Source organism: Somniosus microcephalus, unplaced genomic scaffold, assembly GCF_052327205.1.
Source record: "Somniosus microcephalus isolate GS21.2 unplaced genomic scaffold, FLI_Smic_1.0 unresolved_chr1, whole genome shotgun sequence".
Lineage (NCBI taxonomy): Eukaryota > Metazoa > Chordata > Chondrichthyes > Squaliformes > Somniosidae > Somniosus > Somniosus microcephalus.
This window is the reverse complement of record NW_028225179.1, coordinates 144,019,552-144,039,769: the sequence shown is the minus strand read 5'-3', so window position 1 is coordinate 144,039,769 and position 20,218 is coordinate 144,019,552. Positions and strand designations below refer to the sequence as shown.

General features: G+C 52.3%; 1 protein-coding gene across 1 annotated transcript in view; it reads right to left on the bottom strand.

Moving 5' to 3' along the window:
• LOC147096174 (neural proliferation differentiation and control protein 1-like) overlaps positions 1–16,790 on the bottom strand; it is a 63,049-nt gene extending 46,259 nt beyond the window's left edge. Inside the window, exons 1-2 of the mRNA XM_085973789.1 lie at positions 16,701–16,790; positions 14,114–14,354 (exon numbers count right to left, since the gene is read on the bottom strand). Of these exons, the coding sequence (XP_085829915.1) occupies positions 14,114–14,354; positions 16,701–16,790 (331 nt within the window). The remainder of the gene's footprint in view (positions 1–14,113; positions 14,355–16,700) is intronic.
• Positions 16,791–20,218: the final 3,428 nt, after the last annotated feature.

Sequence of the window (20,218 nt, the reverse complement as noted above, 5' to 3'; positions counted from 1 at the left end):
GCAGCGGACCAAACCTCAGACCCAGAAGTCCAAGCCTACAGAATGGCCGTCGCTGGCCTCCGGTTGGCCGACGTCAGGTTCCATGCGGCAGGTACCACGCTGTTGTGTGAAGTCTCCGTACGGGACCCTCGCCCGGTCGTGCCGGGCATCTGGCGCCGTAAAGTGTTCGACGCCATACATGGTTTGTCACACCCAGGGATGAAGGCCTCGCAGAAGCTGATGTCAGCAAAGTTCGTATGGCATGGCATGCACAAAGATGTCCGTGACTGGGCCAACACCTGCGTGGTCTGCCAAAAGGCCAAGGTACAGCGCCACATCAAGGCCCCATTGGCCACCTTCGCAGTTCCAGAGCGGCGTTTTGACCACATCAATGTGGACCTGGTAGGACCACTTCCACCTTCCCATGGTTTCTCTCACATCCTGACCATGGTAGACCGCACCACCAGATGGCCAGAGGCGGTCCCCCTGTCATCCACTACTTCGGCGGACGTGGCCAGGGCGTTCATTTCTTCCTGGGTCGCCCGCTTTGGAGTGCCCGCTGACATTTCTTCGGATTGGGGACCGCAGTTTTCCTCCGAACTCTGGAATGCAGTGGCCCAGAGACTCGGTGTCAAATTACACCGCACCACAGCCTACCACCCACAAGCTAATGGCCTCTGTGAACGTTTTCACCGATCGCTGAAAGCCGCCCTGCGGGCCAACCTCCAGGATGCTGGATGGGCGGACAAGCTACCGTGGGTCCTGTTGGGCCTTCGCACGGCCCCCAAAGAAGACCTTCACTCTTCCTCTGCAGAGTTGGTATATGGTCAGCCGCTGCGAGTCCCAGGGGATTTCCTGCCAACGCCGACGGAGCCATGGTCCGCGTCAGGCCAGCTTAACAGTCACAAGGAGGCGGCCGGATGTTTCGCGCCGGTCCCCACTTCGCACAATGGACCTCAGAGATCGCACGTTCCCACAGAGCTAACAAAGGCTGAATACGTTTTCATTCGCCACGATGCGCATCGGGATCCGCTCAAGGCCCCATATACTGGTCCTTTCCGCGTGTTAGAGGCAGGAGACAAAACCTTCATGGTAGAGGTCGCCGGTAAACCGGACCACATTTCAGTCGACTGTTTAAAGCCAGCACACTTTGACCTCGACTGCCCCGTCGAGACAGCACAGCCGCCAAGACGAGGTCGGCCACCCATCGTCGCCACGCCAGACCAAGTGCAATCGCCCGTTCCACCGCCAGCCGTCCAGCAGCCTCCACTTCGGGAGTACAGGAGCCGTTCTGACAGGCTTGTCAGACCCCCTCACCGTTTGACTTTTTCCATTAATGAGAATTCTGGGGGGGGCGCATGTGGCAGAGCCACTAGGGGACTCTGAGCAACTGTATATAATTCCCTTTAATGATGTTTTACTCCAACCTAAGCCTGTACCAGTCTGTTAGTTATTTCTCTGTTTGTACATACTGTTTGCATGTACGGGGCGTGGTCCCTTTAAAAGCGCGGGCAAACGCGATGACGTCATGCCGCTAATCACGTGACCATCCAAGCGCGGGAAAAACGTGATGACGTCATGATGCCATCCACGGGATCGCCCTGGCAGTCCTCGTGGAAGCTTCATCTTGTACAGACCTGTTTTCGTGGTTCTCCTGTATCGATCTTAACAAACTGCTTAAACTTGTTTAGTTTTACATTAAAAACCTGTTTGTTTGATCGCCTGAGTCGACCTCAGTTCTTAGTTAGTAATTCGTCAATTCCTACAGCACCACCTTAAGGTGAGGGGAGGGAATTCACTGTGGCGCCTCCCTCAGGTGAGTGGGAGGGAATTCACTGTGGCACCCCCCCTCAGGTGAGGGGAGGGAATTCACTGTGGCTCCACCTTAAGGTGAGGGGAGGGAATTCACTGTGGCACCCCCCTCAGGTGAGGGGAAGGAATTCACTGTGGCACCCTCTCAGGTGAGGGGAGGGAATTCACTGTGGCACCCCCTCAGGTGAGGGGAAGGAATTCACTGTGGCACCCCCTCAGGTGAGGGGAGGGAATTCACTGTGGTGCCCGAACAGGTGAGGGGAGGGAATTCACTGTGGCACCCCTTCAGGTGAGGGGCGGGAATTCACTGTGGCGCCGAAACAGGTGAGGGGAGGGAATTCACTGTGGCGCCCCCTTCAGGTGAGGGGAGGGAATTCACTGTGGCACCCCCCCCTCAGGTGTGGGAAGGAAATTCACTGTTGCGCCCCCCTCAGGTGAGGGGAGGAAATTCACTGTTGCGCCCCCCTCAGGTGAGGGGAGGGAATTCACTGTGACACCCCCCTTCAGGTGAGGGGAGGGAATTCAATGTGGCACCACTTCAGGTGAGGGGAGCGAATTCACTGTGGCGCCCGGACAGGTGAGGGGAGGGAGTTCACTGTGGTGCCCCCCTCAGGTGAGGGGAGGGAGTTCACTGTGGCGCCCCCCTCAGGTGAGGGGAGGGAAATCACTGTGACACCCCCCTTCAGGTGAGGGGAGCGAATTCACTGTGGCACCCGGACAGGTGAGGGGAGGGAATTCACTGTGGCACCCTCTTCAGGTGAGGGGAAGGAATTCACTGTGGCGCCCCTTCAGGTGAGAGGAGTGAATTCACTGTGGCGGCCCCCTCAGGTGAGGGGAGGGAATTCACTGTGGCGGCCCCCTCAGGTGAGGGGAGTGAATTCACTGTGGCGCAGCCCCCCTCAGGTGACGGGAGTGAATTCACTGTGACACCCCCCTCAGGTGACGGGAGGGAATTCACTGTGACACCCCCCTTCAGGTGAGGGGAGTGAATTCACTGTGGCACCCCTTCAGGTGAGGGGAGTGAATTCACTGTGGCACCCCTTCAGGTGAGGGGAGTGAATTTACTGTGGAGCCTTTTCAGGTGAGGGGAGGGAATTCACTGTGGAGCCTTTTCAGGTGAGGGGAGCGAATTCACTGTGGCACCCCTTCAGGCGAGGGGAAGGAATTCACTGTGGCGCCTCTTCAGGTGAGGGGAAGAAATTCACTGTGGCGCCCTTGCAGGTGGGGGGAGGGAATTCACTGTGGCGCCTCTTCAGGCGAGTGGAAGGAATTCACTGTGGCACCTCTTCAGGTGAGGGGAGGGAATTCACTGTGGCGCCCCCTTCAGGTGAGGGGAGTGACTTCACTGTGGCGCCCGGACAGGTGAGGGGAGGGAATTCACTGTGGCACCCGGACAGGTGAGGGGAGGGAATTCACTGTGGCACCCGTGGGCTGCTCGAGCTGATGGTTCTCACAATAATAAAGTTGCAGTTTTGAAAAAGATTGCTGGTTTCTAATAATGCAAATGATTGCTCACTTTAAACTTTAAACCGCTCCCCAGCCCCCACACCGCAGTGTTTCCCACCCCCTTCCCAGCCAGGGTTCCTGCTCCTGATCGGATGTCGGGGAACATAGGATCTGATTAAAGGGAGGAACTGAATGAAATCAGTATTTGTAGGGAAATGGTGTTAGGGAAATTGACGGGATTGAAGGCCGATAAATCCCCAGGGCCTGATAATCTACATCCTAGGGTACTTAAGGAAGTGGCCCCAGAAATAGTAGATGCATTGCTGATCATCTTCCAACATTCGATGGAATCTGGAACAGTACCCATGGATTGGAGGGTAGCTAATGTTACCCGACTATTCAAAAAAGGTGGTAGAGAGAAAACGGGGAATTATAGACTGGTAAGCCTGACATCGGTAGTGGGGAAAATGCTAGAGTCCATTATAAAAGATGTAATAGCCGAGCACTTGATAAACAGTGACAGGATCGGACAAAGTCAACATGGATTTACAAAAGGTAAATCCTGCTTGACTAATCCACTGGAATTTTTTGAGGATGTAACTGGTAAAATAGATAGGGGAGAACCAGTGGATGTGGTGTATTTGGACTTTCAAAAGGCTTTCGATAAGGTCCCACATAAGAGATTAGCATGTAAAGTTAAGGCACATGGGATTGGGGGCAAGGTATTGACTTGGATAGAGAACTGGTTGGCGGACAGAAAACAAAGAGTTGGAACAAATGGGTCTTTTTCTGAGTGGCAGGCAGTGACTAGTGGGGTACCGCAAGGATCGGTCCTTGGATCCCAGCTATACACAATATATATTAATGAACTAGACAAGGGAACTAGATGTAATATCTCTAAGTTTGCAGATGACACAAAGCTGGGTGGGTGTGTGTGCTGTGAGGAGGATGCCGAGAAACTCCAGGATGATTTGGACAGGTTGGGTGATTGGGCAGAAGCATGGCAGATGCAATATAACGTGGATAAATGCGAGGTTATCCACTTTGGTGTCAAAAACAGGAAGGCAGATTATTATCTGAACGGCAATAGATTGGGAGAAGGGGAAGTGCAAAGAGACCTGGGTGTCCTTGTGCACCAGTCGCTGAAGGTAAGCATGCAAGTGCAGCAGGCGGTTAAGAAGGCAAATGGTATGTTGGCCTTTGTAGCGAGAGGGTTTGTGTACAGGAACAAGGATGTCTTGCTGCAGTTGTACAGGGCCTTGGTGAGACCACATCTTGAGTATTGTGTGCAGTTTTGGTCGCCTTATCTGAGGAAGGATGTTCTTGCCATGGAGGGAGTGCAGCGAAGATTCACCAGGCTGATACCTGGGATGGCAGGAATGACATATGAGGAGAGATTGGGTCGATTGGGCTTATACTCGCTGGAGTTTAGAAGAATGAGAGGGGATCTCATTGAAACTTATAAAATCCTAACAGGACTAGATGGACTAGATGCAGGAAGGATGTTCCTGATGGTCGGGGAGTCCAGAACCAGGGGTCACAGTCTAAGGATAAGGGTAAGCCATTTAGGACAGAGATGAGGAGGAATTCCTTCACCCAGAGAGTGGTGAACCTGTGGAATTCTCTACCACACAAGGCAGTTGAGGCCAATTCATTAAATATATTCAAGAAGGAGCTAGATATATTTCTTAAAGCTAAAGGGATATGGGGAGAAGGCAGGGACAGGGTACTGAATTTGGATGATCAGCCATGATCACATTGAATGGCGGAGCAGGCTGGAGGGGCCGAATGGCCTACTCCTGCTCCTATCTTCTATGTTTCTATGTTTCTATGATCGCTAGCCAGTGTTGCCTGCTGCAAGGTGCAGGTGTGTGGTGGTCAGGGGAGGACAGTATGTGGTCTACCGAGAAAGCGTGCAACAGGATCAGGCCGTTTGCCCCACTCTTTCCGCAGTCCATTGTCCAATTTACCCCACCGGGACCCTTTGACTCTCTCGAGGCAAAGTTCAGTGTTAACACTCTGAGCCCTAAAGGCTGTCGAGCAACTGCTGGGAAATCGTTTAGCAACACAAAACAAGCCAGCTTTTGGGCTGTTTTACACCCTGGAGTTCTCTGCCCTCCTCTTCTGAAAACACTGACTCGAAAGGCAGGAACTTGCATTTATATAGCGCCTTTCCCAAGCCCAGAACGTCCCAAAGTGCTTTACTGCCAATGAAGTATTTTTGAAATCTAGTCACTGTTGTAATGTGGGAAACGCAGCAGCCAATTTCTGCACAGCAAGCTCCCACAAACAGCAATGAGACAATGACCAGACAATCTGTTTTTTAGTGATGTTGGTTGAGGGACTAATGTTGACCCAGGACACTGGGGAGAACTTCCCCCTGCTCTTCTTCCACAGAGTGTCATGGGGTCTTTTACGTCCACCTGAGAGAGCAGACGAGGGGGCCTCGGTTTAACGTTTCGTCCCAAAGACGGCACCTCCGACAGTGCAGCACTCCCTCAGCACTGCGCTGGGAGTGTCGGCCTGGATTTTTGTGCTCAAAGTCTCTGGCGTGGGGACTTGAACCCACGACCTTCTGACCCAGAGGGGAGACAGAGCACCACCCACTGAGCCATGGCTGACACACCTCAGCCACTCGCAACAACAAAGTGCATTTATATAGCGCCTTTAACGTAGAAAACCGTCCCAAGGCGCCGGCGCCGTTTTTGAGGTGTTCCCTCGGATCGTCTACACGAAGCCTTGGCGGACGAGTGAGAGAACCCCTGGAGAAATGCACTCTCCCCCCCCCCGCACCCCGGAGATTGTTTGGGCATGGGAGGCATCACACTTAAGGCCATAGAACCATGCAGCAGTACAACACAGAAGGAGGCAATTTGGCCCGTCGAGTCTATGCCGGCTCCTTTGAGGAGCTATCCAGTTAGTCCCACTACCCCGCTCTTTCCCCAGATCCCTGCAATTTTTTTCTTTTTTTTTTCTTTAAGCGAAAATATTCAGGCCTGACAGTGCTGTACTCACCAGAGTTGCAATTAGCAGGTGTGCCGAATATCAAAGAGAGGAGAAAAAGGTGCAGGAGAACCCTCATAACAGAAACTCTCGTACGGCATGGAGGCTGAGCAGGTCCTCCAGCATGTTATATTTCCCTGCTTTATCTCTTCTAAACAGCGTCCTGGCTGATTAAAATGTGACTCAATAACCTTGTCCTGTGCAAACAGAGGTGTTGGACAATACGTTGTTTTATAGGTTTCTGTTCCCTCCCTCACACAACAGGAGCTAATTCCCCAAACCCAGGCCTCAGCAATTGTATTTACTGACAACTTTAACTCCTTTCTAGCATTATTTAAAATGTAAGCACTGGGCAGTGGGTCAGACACTGTCCTTTCCCCCTCTGGGACTGGGTGGTGCAGTGGGTCAGACACTGTCCTTTCACCCTCTGGGACTGGGTGGTGCAGTGGGTCAGACACTGTCCTTTCACCCTCTGGGACTGGGTGGTGCGGTGGGTCAGACACTGTCCTTTCCCCCTCTGGGACTGGGTGGTGCAGTGGGTCAGACACTGTCCTTTCCCCCTCTGGGACTGGGTGGAGCAGTGGGTCAGACACTGTCCTTTCCCCCTCTGGGACTGGGTGGTGCGGTGGGTCAGACACTGTCCTTTCCCCCTCTGGGACTGGGTGGAGCAGTGGGTCAGACACTGTCCTTTCCACCTCTGGGACTGGGTGATTCATTGGGTCAGACACTGTCCTTTCCCCCTCTGGGACTGGGTGGTGCAGTGGGTCAGACACTGTCCTTTCACCCTCTGGGACTGGGTGGTGCAGTGGGTCAGACACTGTCCTTTCACCCTCTGGGACTGGGTGGTGCAGTGGGTCAGACACTGTCCTTTCACCCTCTGGGACTGGGTGGTGCAGTGGGTCAGACACTGTCCTTTCACCCTCTGGGACTGGGTGGTGCAGTGGGTCAGACACTGTCCTTTCCCCCTCTGGGACTGGGTGGTGTGGTGGGTCAGACCCTGTCCTGTCCCCCTCTGGGACTGGGTGGTGCAGTGGGTCAGACTCTGTCCTTTCACCCTCTGGGACTGGGCGGTGCAGTGGGTCAGACATAAAGAATGTCCACTTGTGCGAGATGCCAGAGGGTATTTGGCACCTTTGGGGGCGATACAGAACCCTCCCCTCCCCTACTGGTTCACTCTGCTCAATCTAGTAGAAGCCACAAAAAAATGTGTTTCCTGATGAAAGGAACATATAGCATTTCAATTATTGAGTGGTGTTTGCTCTCTTCTATAATAAGCTCGCCTCACTGTGTTGGCCCCTTTCACTGCCTGTTTGCTAAAGGAAATTACATGAGATTCAAGGGCTGATTGCCCTTCACATGCTCCTGACAGCAGGGGCTCTCGCAGGGAGCTGTGCTCCGGGAATTAGGTGCCCATGGCCTCCACGTTATCCGCCCAGGCCTGCACGCCTGTTGTTTCCTGCACCCACGCGTGTCTGATCGACGGATCACCCCTGGTATCTCTCTTTAGCGGGTCAGCCGTGGCTCAGTGGGCAGCACTCTCGGCTCTGAGTCAGTAAGTCAAGGGTTCAAATCCCACTCCAGAAACTTGAGCACAAAATCTAGGCTGACCCTCCCAGCATAGTACCGAGGGAGTGCTGCACTGTCGGAGGTGCCGTCTTTCGGACGAGACGTTAAACCGAGGCCCCGTCTGCTCTCTCAAGCAGACGTAAAAGTCCCATGGCCACTATTTCGAAGAAGAGCGGGGGGAGTTCTCCCGGATGTCCTGGATAATATTTATCCCTCAATCAACATCACTAAAAAAAAGATGATCTGGTTGATGCGCTATCAATTACTCATAAAAGACTGAGAGTTAAGAGAGTAACTAAAGGCTCCCATTAACAAAAGAATGAAGGTCTGCCTCGAGTGGTCGACCGGTCCAGAAATACAAAGGGCTGGGGAGCAGTCACCTTTATACTAGGACTTGTGGGAGGAGTCAGCCGAGGCATGTCCAGGCATGTACACAGTGGAATACAAACAGTGGTTTACCACATTCACCCCTTGTTTAAAATTGAGTCCGGCGGGGTGAAGTGTATTAAAAGTTAGTGTATTGGAGTCTCTCCGGAGGTCTTGTCTGCCGCTGTGATCGGCGTGGCGACAGCAGGGGTAGTGGAGCTTCCGGCGTCGAGTCCTGCGTAGGCTGTAGCACAGGCGTGTCGTCCTCGTAGATGTCGAGCGGGTCGCGGGGCCCAGGCCTGCAGTCTGCTGGGGCTGGATATCGGATCGTGGGGGGGGTGGTGGTAGTGAGTAGTGGGCTACTGCGGCCCCCGAGGGTGCAAGGTCTCTTATGGAGACTGTGTCCTCCCGCCCGTCCGGGTATGCAATGTAAGCATACTGGGGGTTGGCGTGGAGGAGGTCGACCCTCTCGACCAGGGGGTCCGTTTTACGGGTCCTCACGTGCCTTCTCAGTAGGACCGGCCCTGGGGACGTCAGCCATGGCGGTAGCGATGTCCCCGATGTGGACTTCCTTGGGAAGACAAACATTTTCTCATGAGGGGTGGCGTTAGTGGCAGTGCAGAGCAGTGACCGAATAGAGTGGAGCGCATCGGGGAGCACATCCTGCCAGCGGGAGGTTGGAAGGCCCCTAGACTTTAAGGCTAGCAGGGCGGCCTTCCAAACTGTCGCATTTTCTCTTTCCACCTGTCCGTTCCCCCAGGGGTTGTAACTGGTGGTCCTGCTTGTGGCAATACCCCTAGTTAGCAGGTACTGACGGAGTTCGTCGCTCATAAACGATGAGCCCCGGTCGCTATGGATATAGCTGGGGAAACCGAACAGGGTGAAGAGGTTGTTCAGACATTTAATGACCGTGGCACTGGTCATGTCCGGGCAGGGGATGGCGAATGGGAAACGGGAGTACTCATCAATAATATTGAGGAAGTACACATTGCGGTCGGAGGAGGGGAGAGGCCCTTTAAAATCAACGCTCAGGCGCTCGAAGGGGCGAGTGGCTTTTATCAGGTGGACCCTGTCTGGTCTATAAAAGTGCGGTTTGCACTCAGCGCAGACTTGGCAGTTCCTGGTCATGGTCCTGACCTCCTCAATAGAGTAAGGCAGGTTGCGGGCCTTGATGAAGTGGAAGAACCTGGTGACCCCCGGGTGGCAGAGGTCATTGTGGAGGGCCCGCAGTCTATCGATCTGCGCGCTGGTGCAGGTGCCACGCGATAGCGCATCCGGGGGTTCATTGAGCTTCCCGGGCCGGTACAAGATCTCGTAATTGTAGGTGGAAAGTTCGATTCTCCACCTCAAGATCTTGTCATTTTTGATTTTGCCCCTCTGCTTGTTGTTAAACATGAAAGCAACTGAACGTTGGTCAGTGAGCAGGGTAAATCGTTTTCCGGCCAGGTAGTGCCTCCAATGACGCACAGCCTCCACAATCGCCTGGGCCTCCTTCTCAGCAGCGGGGTGTCTGGTCTCCGGGCCTTGGAGGGTTCGTGAAAAGAAGGCCACGGGTCTCCCCGCCTGATTGAGGGTAGCGGCCAGGGCAAAGTCGGACGCGTCGCTTTCCACCTGGAAGGGGATGGATTCGTCCACTGCGTGCATGGTGGCTTTGGCAATGTCTTCCTTGATACGGTGGAAGGCTAAGCGGGCCTCTGCCGTCAAGGGAAAAGAGGTGGACTTGATCAGCGGATGGGCCTTGTCCGCATAGTAGGGGACCCACTGGGCATAATAGGAGAAAAACCCTAGGCACCTCTTCAGGGCCTTGAGGCAGTGGGGCAGTGGGAGTTCCATAAGGGGACGCATCCGGTCGGGGTCGGGGCCGATGACTCCGTGTTCTACAACACAGCCAAGGATGGTGAGGCGGTTTGTGTGGAATATGCACTTCTCCTTGTTATATGTCAGGTTCAGGAGTTGGGCGGTGCGGAGGAATTTTTCGAGGTTTGCGTCATGGTCCTGCAAGTCACGGCCGCAGATGGTCACATTGTCCAGATATGGGAAAGTGGCCTGCAACGCATTTTGATCTACCATCCGGTCCATCTCCCTTTGGAAGATGGAGACCCCGTTGGTGACGCCAAAGGGAACCCTAAGGAAGTGGTAGAGGCGGCCATTTGCCTCAAAGGCAGTATACTGGCGGTCCTCAGGGCGGATAGGGAGCTGGTGGTACGCTGATTTCAGGTCAATGGTCGAGAAGATGCGGTACTGCGCGATCTGGTTGACCATATCAGCTATGCGGGGGAGTGGGTAGGCGTCCAGCAGGGTGTAGCGATTTATTGTCTGGCTGTAGTCGATGACCAGGCGCTGCTTCTCGCCGGTCTTAACGACCACAACCTGGGCTCGCCAGGGGCTGGTGCTGCCCTCAATAATCCCTTCCTTCAGGAGCCGCTCCACTTCGGTTTTAATGAAAACCCTGTCCCCGGCACTGTATCGCCTGCTCTTTGTGGCGATGGGCTTACAGTCGGGGGTGAGGTTAGCAAACAGTGGGGGGGGGGTGACTCTGAGTGTGGAGAGGTTGCACCTGGTGCGCGGCGGGCAATTTGGGAGCTGCTGGCTGCGGACTGTGAGTGGGGGTAGGGGTCCACCGTACGCCATCGTAACACTTTTAAGGTGGCACTGAAAATCTAACCCCAGCAGGACGGCAGCGCAGAGGTCGGGCAGGACCAGAAGTTTAAAATGATCGTACACGGTCCCGTCTACTACGAGTGTCACTACGCAGTAGCCGCCGATGTCCGCCGACTGGGACTCGGAGGCCATAGAAATCCGCTGGTGCGCAGGCAGGACTGGGAGAGAGCAACGCCGCACCGTGTCGGGGTGGATGAAGCTCTCCATGCTCCCAGAGTCAAAAAGGCAGGTTGTATCGTGGCCATTTACCTTAATGTCCATTGTGGAACTGGCCAGCTGGTGCGGTCTCGCTTGGTCCAGTGTAACGGATGCCAGCGTAGGGGTCGGTGTGTCGCTGTGGGTATCAGATGAGGCGGTGTTGGGGGCCTGCTGCGTTCCGGCTGTCATCCAAGATGGCGGCGTCCATGATCCCCATGTGGCTGGAGGCGTCCAAAATGGCTGCTGTACTGGTGGTTCGCACATGGCCGGGGAGGCCCAAGATGGCGGCCCGCATGGCCCACACGCGGCGCTGCTGGGGTTCGGGGTGGCTTTGGCCCTGCAGACGTTAGCGTAGTGTCCCTTCTTCCCGCAGCCCGAGCAGATCGCGTTTTTCGCCGGGCAGCGCGCTCTGGGGTGTTTTGCCTGGCCACAGAAGTAGCATTTCTGGCCTTGGGGCACTGCTGTCTGGCCTTGGGACACTGCTGCGGTAGTTGGGCCGTTGCTGGGGTGTGGCTGGGGTGGCACGGCGCTATGAGGTGGTCCTACCGTGTCCCAGGCTGTCATTCCCCGCGGCGTCCACTGTGCAGAGGAGTAGGCATCCATGCCCCGGTAGGCTGCATCCAATGATAGTGCGAGTTCAGAGGCCTTGTTGAGGTCGAGGTCACTCTGCTCCAACAGTCACTGTCGGGTGTAATTGGATCTGTGGCCCGCTACAAAAGCGTCCCGGATAAGTTCCTCTGTGTACACGGCGGCCTTTACATCCTTACAACCACAGGCCCGGCCAAGCACAGACAGTGCCTGAAGGTATTCCACGGTCGATTCCCCAGGTTGTTGTTTACGACTCCCCAGAAGGTGCCTGGCGTACACTTCGTTCACTGGGCGCGTGTACTGGTCCTTGAGGAGCTTGATAGCGTCCGCGTACGAGGTCGCGTCTTGGATGACCGAGTACACTCGGTGGTTCACTTTGGAGGTCAGGACATCCAGTTTGTCCTCGTCCGATTTGATTGCTGCGGAGGCGGTCAGGAATTTTTCGAAACACTTAAGCCAGTGAGTAAACTTGGTGGATGAGTCCGCCTCCCGATGATCTAAGTCCAGGCATGCTGGTGTGAGGATCTTCTCCATTATAAAAATTTTGTTAATAAAATTGATGCGCTATGAATTACTCATAAAAGACTGAGAGTTAAGAGAGTAACTAAAGGCTCCCATTAACAAAAGAATGAAGGTCTGCCTCGAGTGGTCAACCGGTCCAGAAATACAAAGGGCTGGGGAGCAGTCGCCTTTATACTAGGACTTGTGGGAGGAGTCAGCCGAGGCATGTCCAGGCATGTACACAGTGGAATACAAACAGTGGTTTACCACACTGGTCATTATCACATTGCTGTTTGTGGGACCTTGCTGTGCGCAAATCATCTCCTCATCTCCCCTCCGGCTCTTTTGCCATTTATCTTAAATCAGTGTCCTCTGGTTACCGACCCTCCTGCCAGTGGAAACAATTTCTCCCTATATCAAAAGGTTGACTGTTAAGATTTATTTTAAAGATAAGAGGGACTAGCATAGATGCATTTAAAGGGAAGCTAGATAAACACACGAGGGAGAAAGGAATAGAAGATTCTGCCTGTAGGGTGAGATGAAGAGGGGTGGGAGGAGGCTGGTGTGGAGCGTAAACACTGGCACAGACCTGTTGGGCCGTATGGCCTGTTTCTGTGCTGCAAATTCTATGTTTTCATCACTAACAAAGCAAACCTCAAATTTTAAACCCTGATTCTGCTGGTCTTTATCTTACTCCCTATCCTCCTTGTTTAAAGGAAACTACCCCAGATGAGTAACAAAACAATAGGAACAGCTTTATCGGAAGTGTAGGGCTTCTTTAAGAGGAGTTGCAGTTAAATGAAGGTCTAATTTCACTGCGACTTTCTCTGGTTCCTCTCTTCGGTCATTAGATCAGTGGACCAGGTGCTAGAGCTGGGTCTATTCCCAGGCTGTACCTTGCTGGAGGGAATGGGGGTGGAGGTCAACTATGTCGGGCAGGCGATAAGCACATAAACTGCTGAGTACATTGCTGCAGAGTCCTTGACTTCCTTCATTTGGAGCCCCCAGTTCCTGCCGCGGAATGTTCCGGTGGAACCACCCCTCAAACACAGCCGCTGATTCGCTGCTTGCCATAAAACCCGCAGGTGCCCCGAGGTACAGACTGGACCAGAAATAAAAACAGAGAAGAGGCTGGAAAAGAGAAGGCTGAGGGGGGACCTGATGGAGGTCTTTAAAACTATGCAGGGGTTTGATAGGGTAGACGCAGAGAAGATGTTTCCAGTTGTCAGGGGAGACCAGAACTAGGGGCCGCAAATACAAGATGGTCACTAATAAATCCAATCGGGAATTCCGGAGAAACTTCTTTACCCAGAGAGTGGTGAGAATGTGGAACTCGCTACCACAGGGAGTGGTTGAGGCGAATAGTATAGATACATTTAAGGGGAAGCTGGATAAGCACAAGAGGGCGAAAGGAATAGAGGACATGCTGATAGGGTGAGATGAAGTAAGGTGGGAGGAGGCTCGTGTGGAGCACAAGAAAGAAAAGAAAGACTTGCATTTATATAGCACCTTTCACGACCTTAGGACCTCCCAAAGTGTTTTACAGACAATGAAGCACTTTTGAAGTGTATCCACTGTTGTAATGTAGGAAACGCGGCAGTCAATGTGCGCACAGCAAGATCCCATAAACAGCAATGTGGTAATGACCGGGTAATCCATTTTTTTTTAAATGGTGTTGATTAAGGGATAAATGTTGGCCCCAGGACACCAGGGAGAACTCCCCAGCCCTTCTTCGAAAGAGTGCCACAGGATCTTTTACGTGCACCTGAGAGGGCAGACGGGGCCTCGGACTAATATCTGATCCGAAAGACGGCACCTCCAACAGTGCAGTGCTCCCTCAGTGCCGCACTGGAGTGTCAGCCTAGATTTTTGCACGTTCCACATTCTCACCACACTCTGGGTGAAGAGGTTTCTCCTGAATTCCTTATTGGCCGAACGGCCTGTTCCTGTGCTGTAAACATGAGGTCATTTAGGTTAAATATGCTCCACTCACCATGCCTCTGATGTCCAGCGAGCGCACACTTGCCGTCATCGTCCTCTTGGTAGTGGGGGAGACAGGGGCCGCAGTCCTGTGACCCTGATGGACAGGGGTTGCGACGGCGAAGGGCGCAGTCTAGATGTCTGGGGCACTGGGAAGCTGTGGGCAAGACGGAAGAAATAAGAAAATGAGAATTCAAGAAGCAATTGATATGTAGCAACGGAAGCGAGACCCGGAACTGTTCCCTGTTCCCAAACTGTAAAGAGAAAGAGCTTGATGCTCACACCAGTAATGTAACCTGTCTGGTGCTGGGGGCGAGCACTCGGGGCAGACTATCGGCCACAGGTGGAGAGGACTGTCGAGTCAACTTACAGTCTGTCAGCAAACCCAACTGTATTATGAATCTTACAGGCCACAACACACCAGTCGAGTGTATTCAGTTCAAAGACTCTTGTTGGTTGTTGCAGTCTGACAGTCTGGATCCCTAAGAATACGGGATTTGGAAGCAGCCAAGATTCTTCGGATACTGTCAGGACACAAAGCCAACATCTAGAGTTTAGACTTCCATCCTTTTGGGAGAGTTAGTGGCCTCTGCCTCTATGAACACCAGTGTAAAGTTGTGGGACATTCGAAGGAAAGGTTGTGCAACGATGTACAAGGGGGTTATACAAATGCTGTGTGGTGTTTTATTAGCACCTTTCACATCCTCAGGACGTCCCACGGGGCTTCACAGCCAATGAATGACCTTTCAAGTGTAGTCACTGTTGTCTTGTGGGCAAGCGCAGCAGCCAATTCGCGCACAGCAAGGGCCCGCAAACAGCAAATGTCCAGATAACCTGTTTTCGGTGGTGTTGGCGGTGGGGTGAACACTAACCAGCTCACCGGGCAAACTTCCTTCTCTCTATCTAGTGCCACGGGATCGTTTATATTCTCCCGAGCAGGACCTCGGTTTGACGTCTCATCAGAAAGACGGCACCTCCACAATGCAGCGCTTCCTCGGTGTTGCACTGAAGCCCTAAGGTGGGGCTTGGACCGAGAACCTCCTGATTCAGAGGCGTGAGTGATATTGCTGAGGCGCGCTGAGAGGGCAGAAGGTAGGTTCCTAGGTTGTAATTCCTAGATCTCCTGTAGACTGTTCACCTTAACCCTGCATTTTTTGTTTGAAAAAGAAAGACTTGCATTTATATAGCGCCTTTCACAACCACCGGACATCCCAAAAGCGCTTTACAGCTAATGGAGGACTTTTTGAAGTGGAGTCACTGTTGTAATTTGGGAAACACGGCAGCCAATTTGCGTACAGCAAGCTCCCACAAACAGCAATGTGATAATGACCAGATCATCTGTTTTAGTGAAGTTGATTGAGGGATAAATATTGGCCCAGGACACCGGGTAGAACTCCCCCTGCTCTTCTTCGAAATAGGGCCATGGGACCTTTTGTGTCCCCCTGAGAGCAGACGGGGCCTCGGTTTAACGTCTCATCTGAAAGATGGCACCTCTGACAGTGCAGCACTCCCTCAGTACTGCACTGGAGTGTCAGCCTAACTTCATGTACTCAAGTCCCAGGCGTGGGACTTGAATCCACAACCTTCTTGACTCAGAGGCAAGTGTGCTACCCACTGAGCCACTGGCTGACACTAAAATGGAAATGGGAAGAGATGAGTGAGCGAGTTTGCTGGATTGCGAATGTCCACCCACTAGTTGCAAATTGTAAGAGGTTGGTAAAGGGTTAACCCTTTAGGGAAGGAAACCTGCCATTCTTACCCGGTCTGGCCTATATGTGACTCCAGTCCCTGCGCCAAGCATGCGATTGAGTCTGGCCAGAGTTTCCTGAGGCCCTGCGCTTCCGGCTTCACACATGGCGGGTGACTTAACAGAGAATAACAGGTGTAGTGCACGCGGTTTTCTGCCCATTAACTTGTGGGTAAGGGCACACGTGATTTTCCAAAAAGCCCCTTATTTTGTGCATGGTCCTGCTAATCTTGGAAAATTCCACTTATTAAGCCTACAGCCCAATGATCAAGGCCTTGGAGAGGGTGCAGAGGCGATTTACTAGAATAGCACCAGGGATGAGGGACTTCAGTTATGTGGAGGGACTGGAGAAGCTGGGATTGTTCTCCAGGGGGAGTGGGTCTAATTGGACAGCTCTTTCTCAGAGCCGGCACAGACATGATGGGCCGAATGGCCTCCTTCTGCATTGTATCATTCTATGATTCCATTCTATCATCCACAGTAACTATTTCTATTGCCTGGCCGAGCCTTGCTTCTTCCAACACCTATTGGGCAATACCAATAGCTCGATCCTAAGTGGACATCATCTTATAGGACAAACAAATGATCCCAAATACGGAAAATCTATAATTTTGATTATAGTTTCAATGGGCAACTGGGACAATCCAAAGTCTTCACAGCTTCACAAACTCCAGAGAAGTCTGAACGTTTAAAAAAATAAAATAGTCCCCAGGACATGGGCGTCACTGGCAAGGCCGCATTTATTACCCGTCCCTAGTCTCCCTGAGAAGGTAGTTGAAATTCTTGCTTTATACTAATTGTCTTTACAGCTGGTTGGCTTGATAGGCCACTTCACAGGATATTGGTGTGGTACTGGAGTCACATGTAGGCCAGGCTTGGGCAGGACTGGCTGCTTCTCTTCCCTGAAGGACATCAGTTGAACTTCTACAGGGTTCCTGGCCATTTTTTTTTCAAAACAGCACCAAATTTGTTGAATTCATTTTGACAACTTGTCGCAGTGGGATTTAAACCTCACACACTCTTGTTTTTTTTTGTTATTCGTTTATGGGATCAGGGCGTCGCTGGCAATGCCAGCATTTATTGCCCATCCCTAATTGCCCTTGAGAAGGTGGTGGTGAGCCGCTTTCTTGAACTACTGCACTCCGTGTGGTGAAGGTACTCCTGCAGGGCTGTCAGGGAGGGAGTTCCAGGATTTTGACCCAGTGACGATGAAGGATCGGTGATATACTTCTAAGTCAGGATGGTGTGCGACTTGAAGGGGAACTTGGAGGTGGTGGTATTCCCATGCACCTGCTGCCCTTGTCCTTCTAGATGGAAGAGGTCGCGGGTTTGGGAGGTGCTGCCAAAGAAGCCTTGGCGAGTTGCTGCAGTGCATCTTGTCGATGGTACACACTGCAGCCATGGTACGCCGGTGGTGGAGGGAGTGAATGTTTAAGGTGGTGAATGGGGTGCCAATCAAGCGGACTGCTTTGTCCTGGATGGTGTTGTTGGAGCTGCACTCATCCAGGCAAGTGGAGAGTATTCCATCACACTCCTTACTTGTGCCTTGTAGATGCTGGAAAGGCTTTGGGGAGTCAGGAGGTGAGACACTCGCTGTAGAATACCTAGCCTCTGACCTGCTCTTGTTGCCACAGTATTTATGTGGCTGGTTCAGTTAAGTTTCTGGTCAATGGTGACCCCCCGCCAGGATGTTGATAGTGGGGGATTCGGTGATGGTAATGCCGTTGAATGTCAAGGGGCGGTGGTTAGACTCTCGCTTGTTGGAGATAGTCATTGCCTGGCACTTCTGTGGCATGACTGTTACCTGCCACTTATCAGCCCAAGCCTGAACATTGTCCAGGTCTTGTTGCATGCGGACATGGACTGCTTCATTACTAGTTTAGGCACCAGAACCGTTGCACTAAAGAAAGAAAGACTTGGATTGATATCAAGACCTCAAAACACCCCAAAGCACTTTACAGCCAATGAAGTACTTTTTGAAGTGTAGTCACTGTTGTAATGTAGAAAACGCGGCAGCCAATTTGCGCACAGCAAGCTCCCACAAGCAGCAGTGAGATACATGACCAGATAATCTGCTTTTGTGACATTGGTTGAGGGATAAACATCAGCCAGGACACCGGGGAGAACGCCACTGCTCTTCTTTGAGATAGTGGCTGTGGGAATATTCACCTCCAGCCGAATGGGCAGACGGGTTTAACGTCTCATCCGAAAGACAATGCCTTCGACAGCGCAGCACCCCCTCAGCACTGCCACCGGGAGTGCCGGTTTAGATTACAAGTCCCTGGAGTGGGGACTTGAACCCTTGACCTTCTGACTCGGAGGTGAGAGAGTGCGACCCACTGAGCCACGGCTGCAATGGCTTTAGACGGAGCCTTGCGCATTCACGCACGTACAGAAAGGCAGCAGCAAGCCCCGTTCCAGTTAGCTGTTTGCACAAACCCATTTACATTTGCCCATTTTGACCTCACTAGAATTGTATTGTGAAAAGATACAATGTAGAATTTCTGATGAATCAAAAAACTGGATGGCTCCTGAGTCCATCGCAGTAACCATGGATACTGAATGGCAGGTGCAGCATGGGAAAGATGACGTCTGTGCATGCTCAAGCTAACCAGTGTTTTCTCTGTGTAAATATTTGGATTGCTGGTTGAATGTGGGAGGGAGGGAACCTGTTGCACAGATGCTCAGATCAGTTTACCAGGAGCAGCTGAATTTCTTTACCTGTTGAAAGCAAATGCAGCACTTTTCCCGGGATTAGATGTTCGTAGCAATGGCAGATTGTTGTCAAAACCTTGTACAACACTGGTTTTATTTTCGGGGTGGGAGGAAGTTGCTGCACAAAGCGAAAATGCTTTTCCCCCTTCAATTTTCTTCCTCTTCCCCTCCTGAGGGCACTGACTCTTCCCGGGGGGTTACAGTTCCATGGGCACCGGCTGCCCTCTGGTACCTTGCCCACATGGGCCCGGACAATGGGTCTCGGTCATGGCGGGCACAGCCTAGCCTGACCTCTGTTCTACCCACCGTCGTCCACACATTAATTTTCCGGTGGGAAATCACTATATAGTGATCAGGAGCAGGAACCCGCTCTGATGTTGGCATAGAGATAGTCAACAACAACTTGCATTTATATAGTGTCTTTAACATCGCAAAATGTCTCAAGGCCTTTCACAGGAGCATTATAAAACAAGATTTGACACTGAGCCACATAAGGAGATATTAGGGCAGATGACCAAAAGCTTGGTCAAAGAGGTAGGTTTTAAGGAGTGTCTTAAAGGAGGAAAGAGAAGTAGCGAGGCGGAGAGGTTTAGGGATGGAATTCCAGAGCTTAGGGTCTTGGCAGCTGAAGGCACGGCCACCAATGGTTGAGCGATTATAATCAGGGATGCTCAAGAGGGCAGAATTAGAGGAATGCAGATATCTCGGCGGGAGGGTGGTGGTTGTGGGGCTGGAGGAAATGACAGAGATAGGGAGGGAGCGAGGCCATGGAGAGATTTGAAAACACGGATGAGAATTTTTGAATCGAGGCGTTGCTTAACCGGGTGCCAATGTAGGTCAGCGAGCACAGGGGTGATGGGTGAACGGAAGTTGGAGCGAGTTAGGACACGGGCAGCTTTCTAAAGGCTACAATTTTTTTAAACCGCTATCCTCCCCCCCCATGCCACTTACTTTTAAGAAGCTACATCCCTTTAAATTCCACCTACCCCATGTTGTTCCAGTTTCCCCATTAGGCCAGCTCCCCGCACCGGCCAAAGATGCACCGAGGGGCTGTGAGTAATGATAGAACTGAGCTGATCCAGTAACACTGGGGCTGAAATTCAGCCATGATCTCATTGAATGGTGGAACAGGTTCGAGGGGCTGAATGGTCACCTCCTGTTCCTTATGTTTCCTGTGAAATTTGTCTTTGACGGTAGCATGAAATGAGGGATGGCGAATCGGCAGCCCCATTACCGTTTTGCGCTTTTTCCAAAGACCAACTTCGCCCTGTTGTGTGCAATTACTTCTGGCTGGATTTACACCAGAACTGTGCCATTCTGTCGCCAGAACTCAAACATCTACCTCAACAAGTTGCATTTATATATAGCACCTTTAACGTAGTAAAACATCCCAAGGCGCTTCATAGGAGCGATTATCAAACATAAAGTCACCCCGAGCCACATAAGGTTTTAAGGAGCATCTTAAAGCAGGAAAGAGAGGCGGAGAAGTTTGGGAGGGAATTCCAGAGCTTAGGATCCTAGGCAGCTGATGGCACGGCCGCCAATGGTGGAGTGATGAAAATCGGGGATGCTCAAGAGGGCAGAAGTGGAGGAGCGCAGAGATCTCGGAGGGTTGTAGGGCTGGAGGAGGTTACAGAGTCATACGAGTCAAACTGA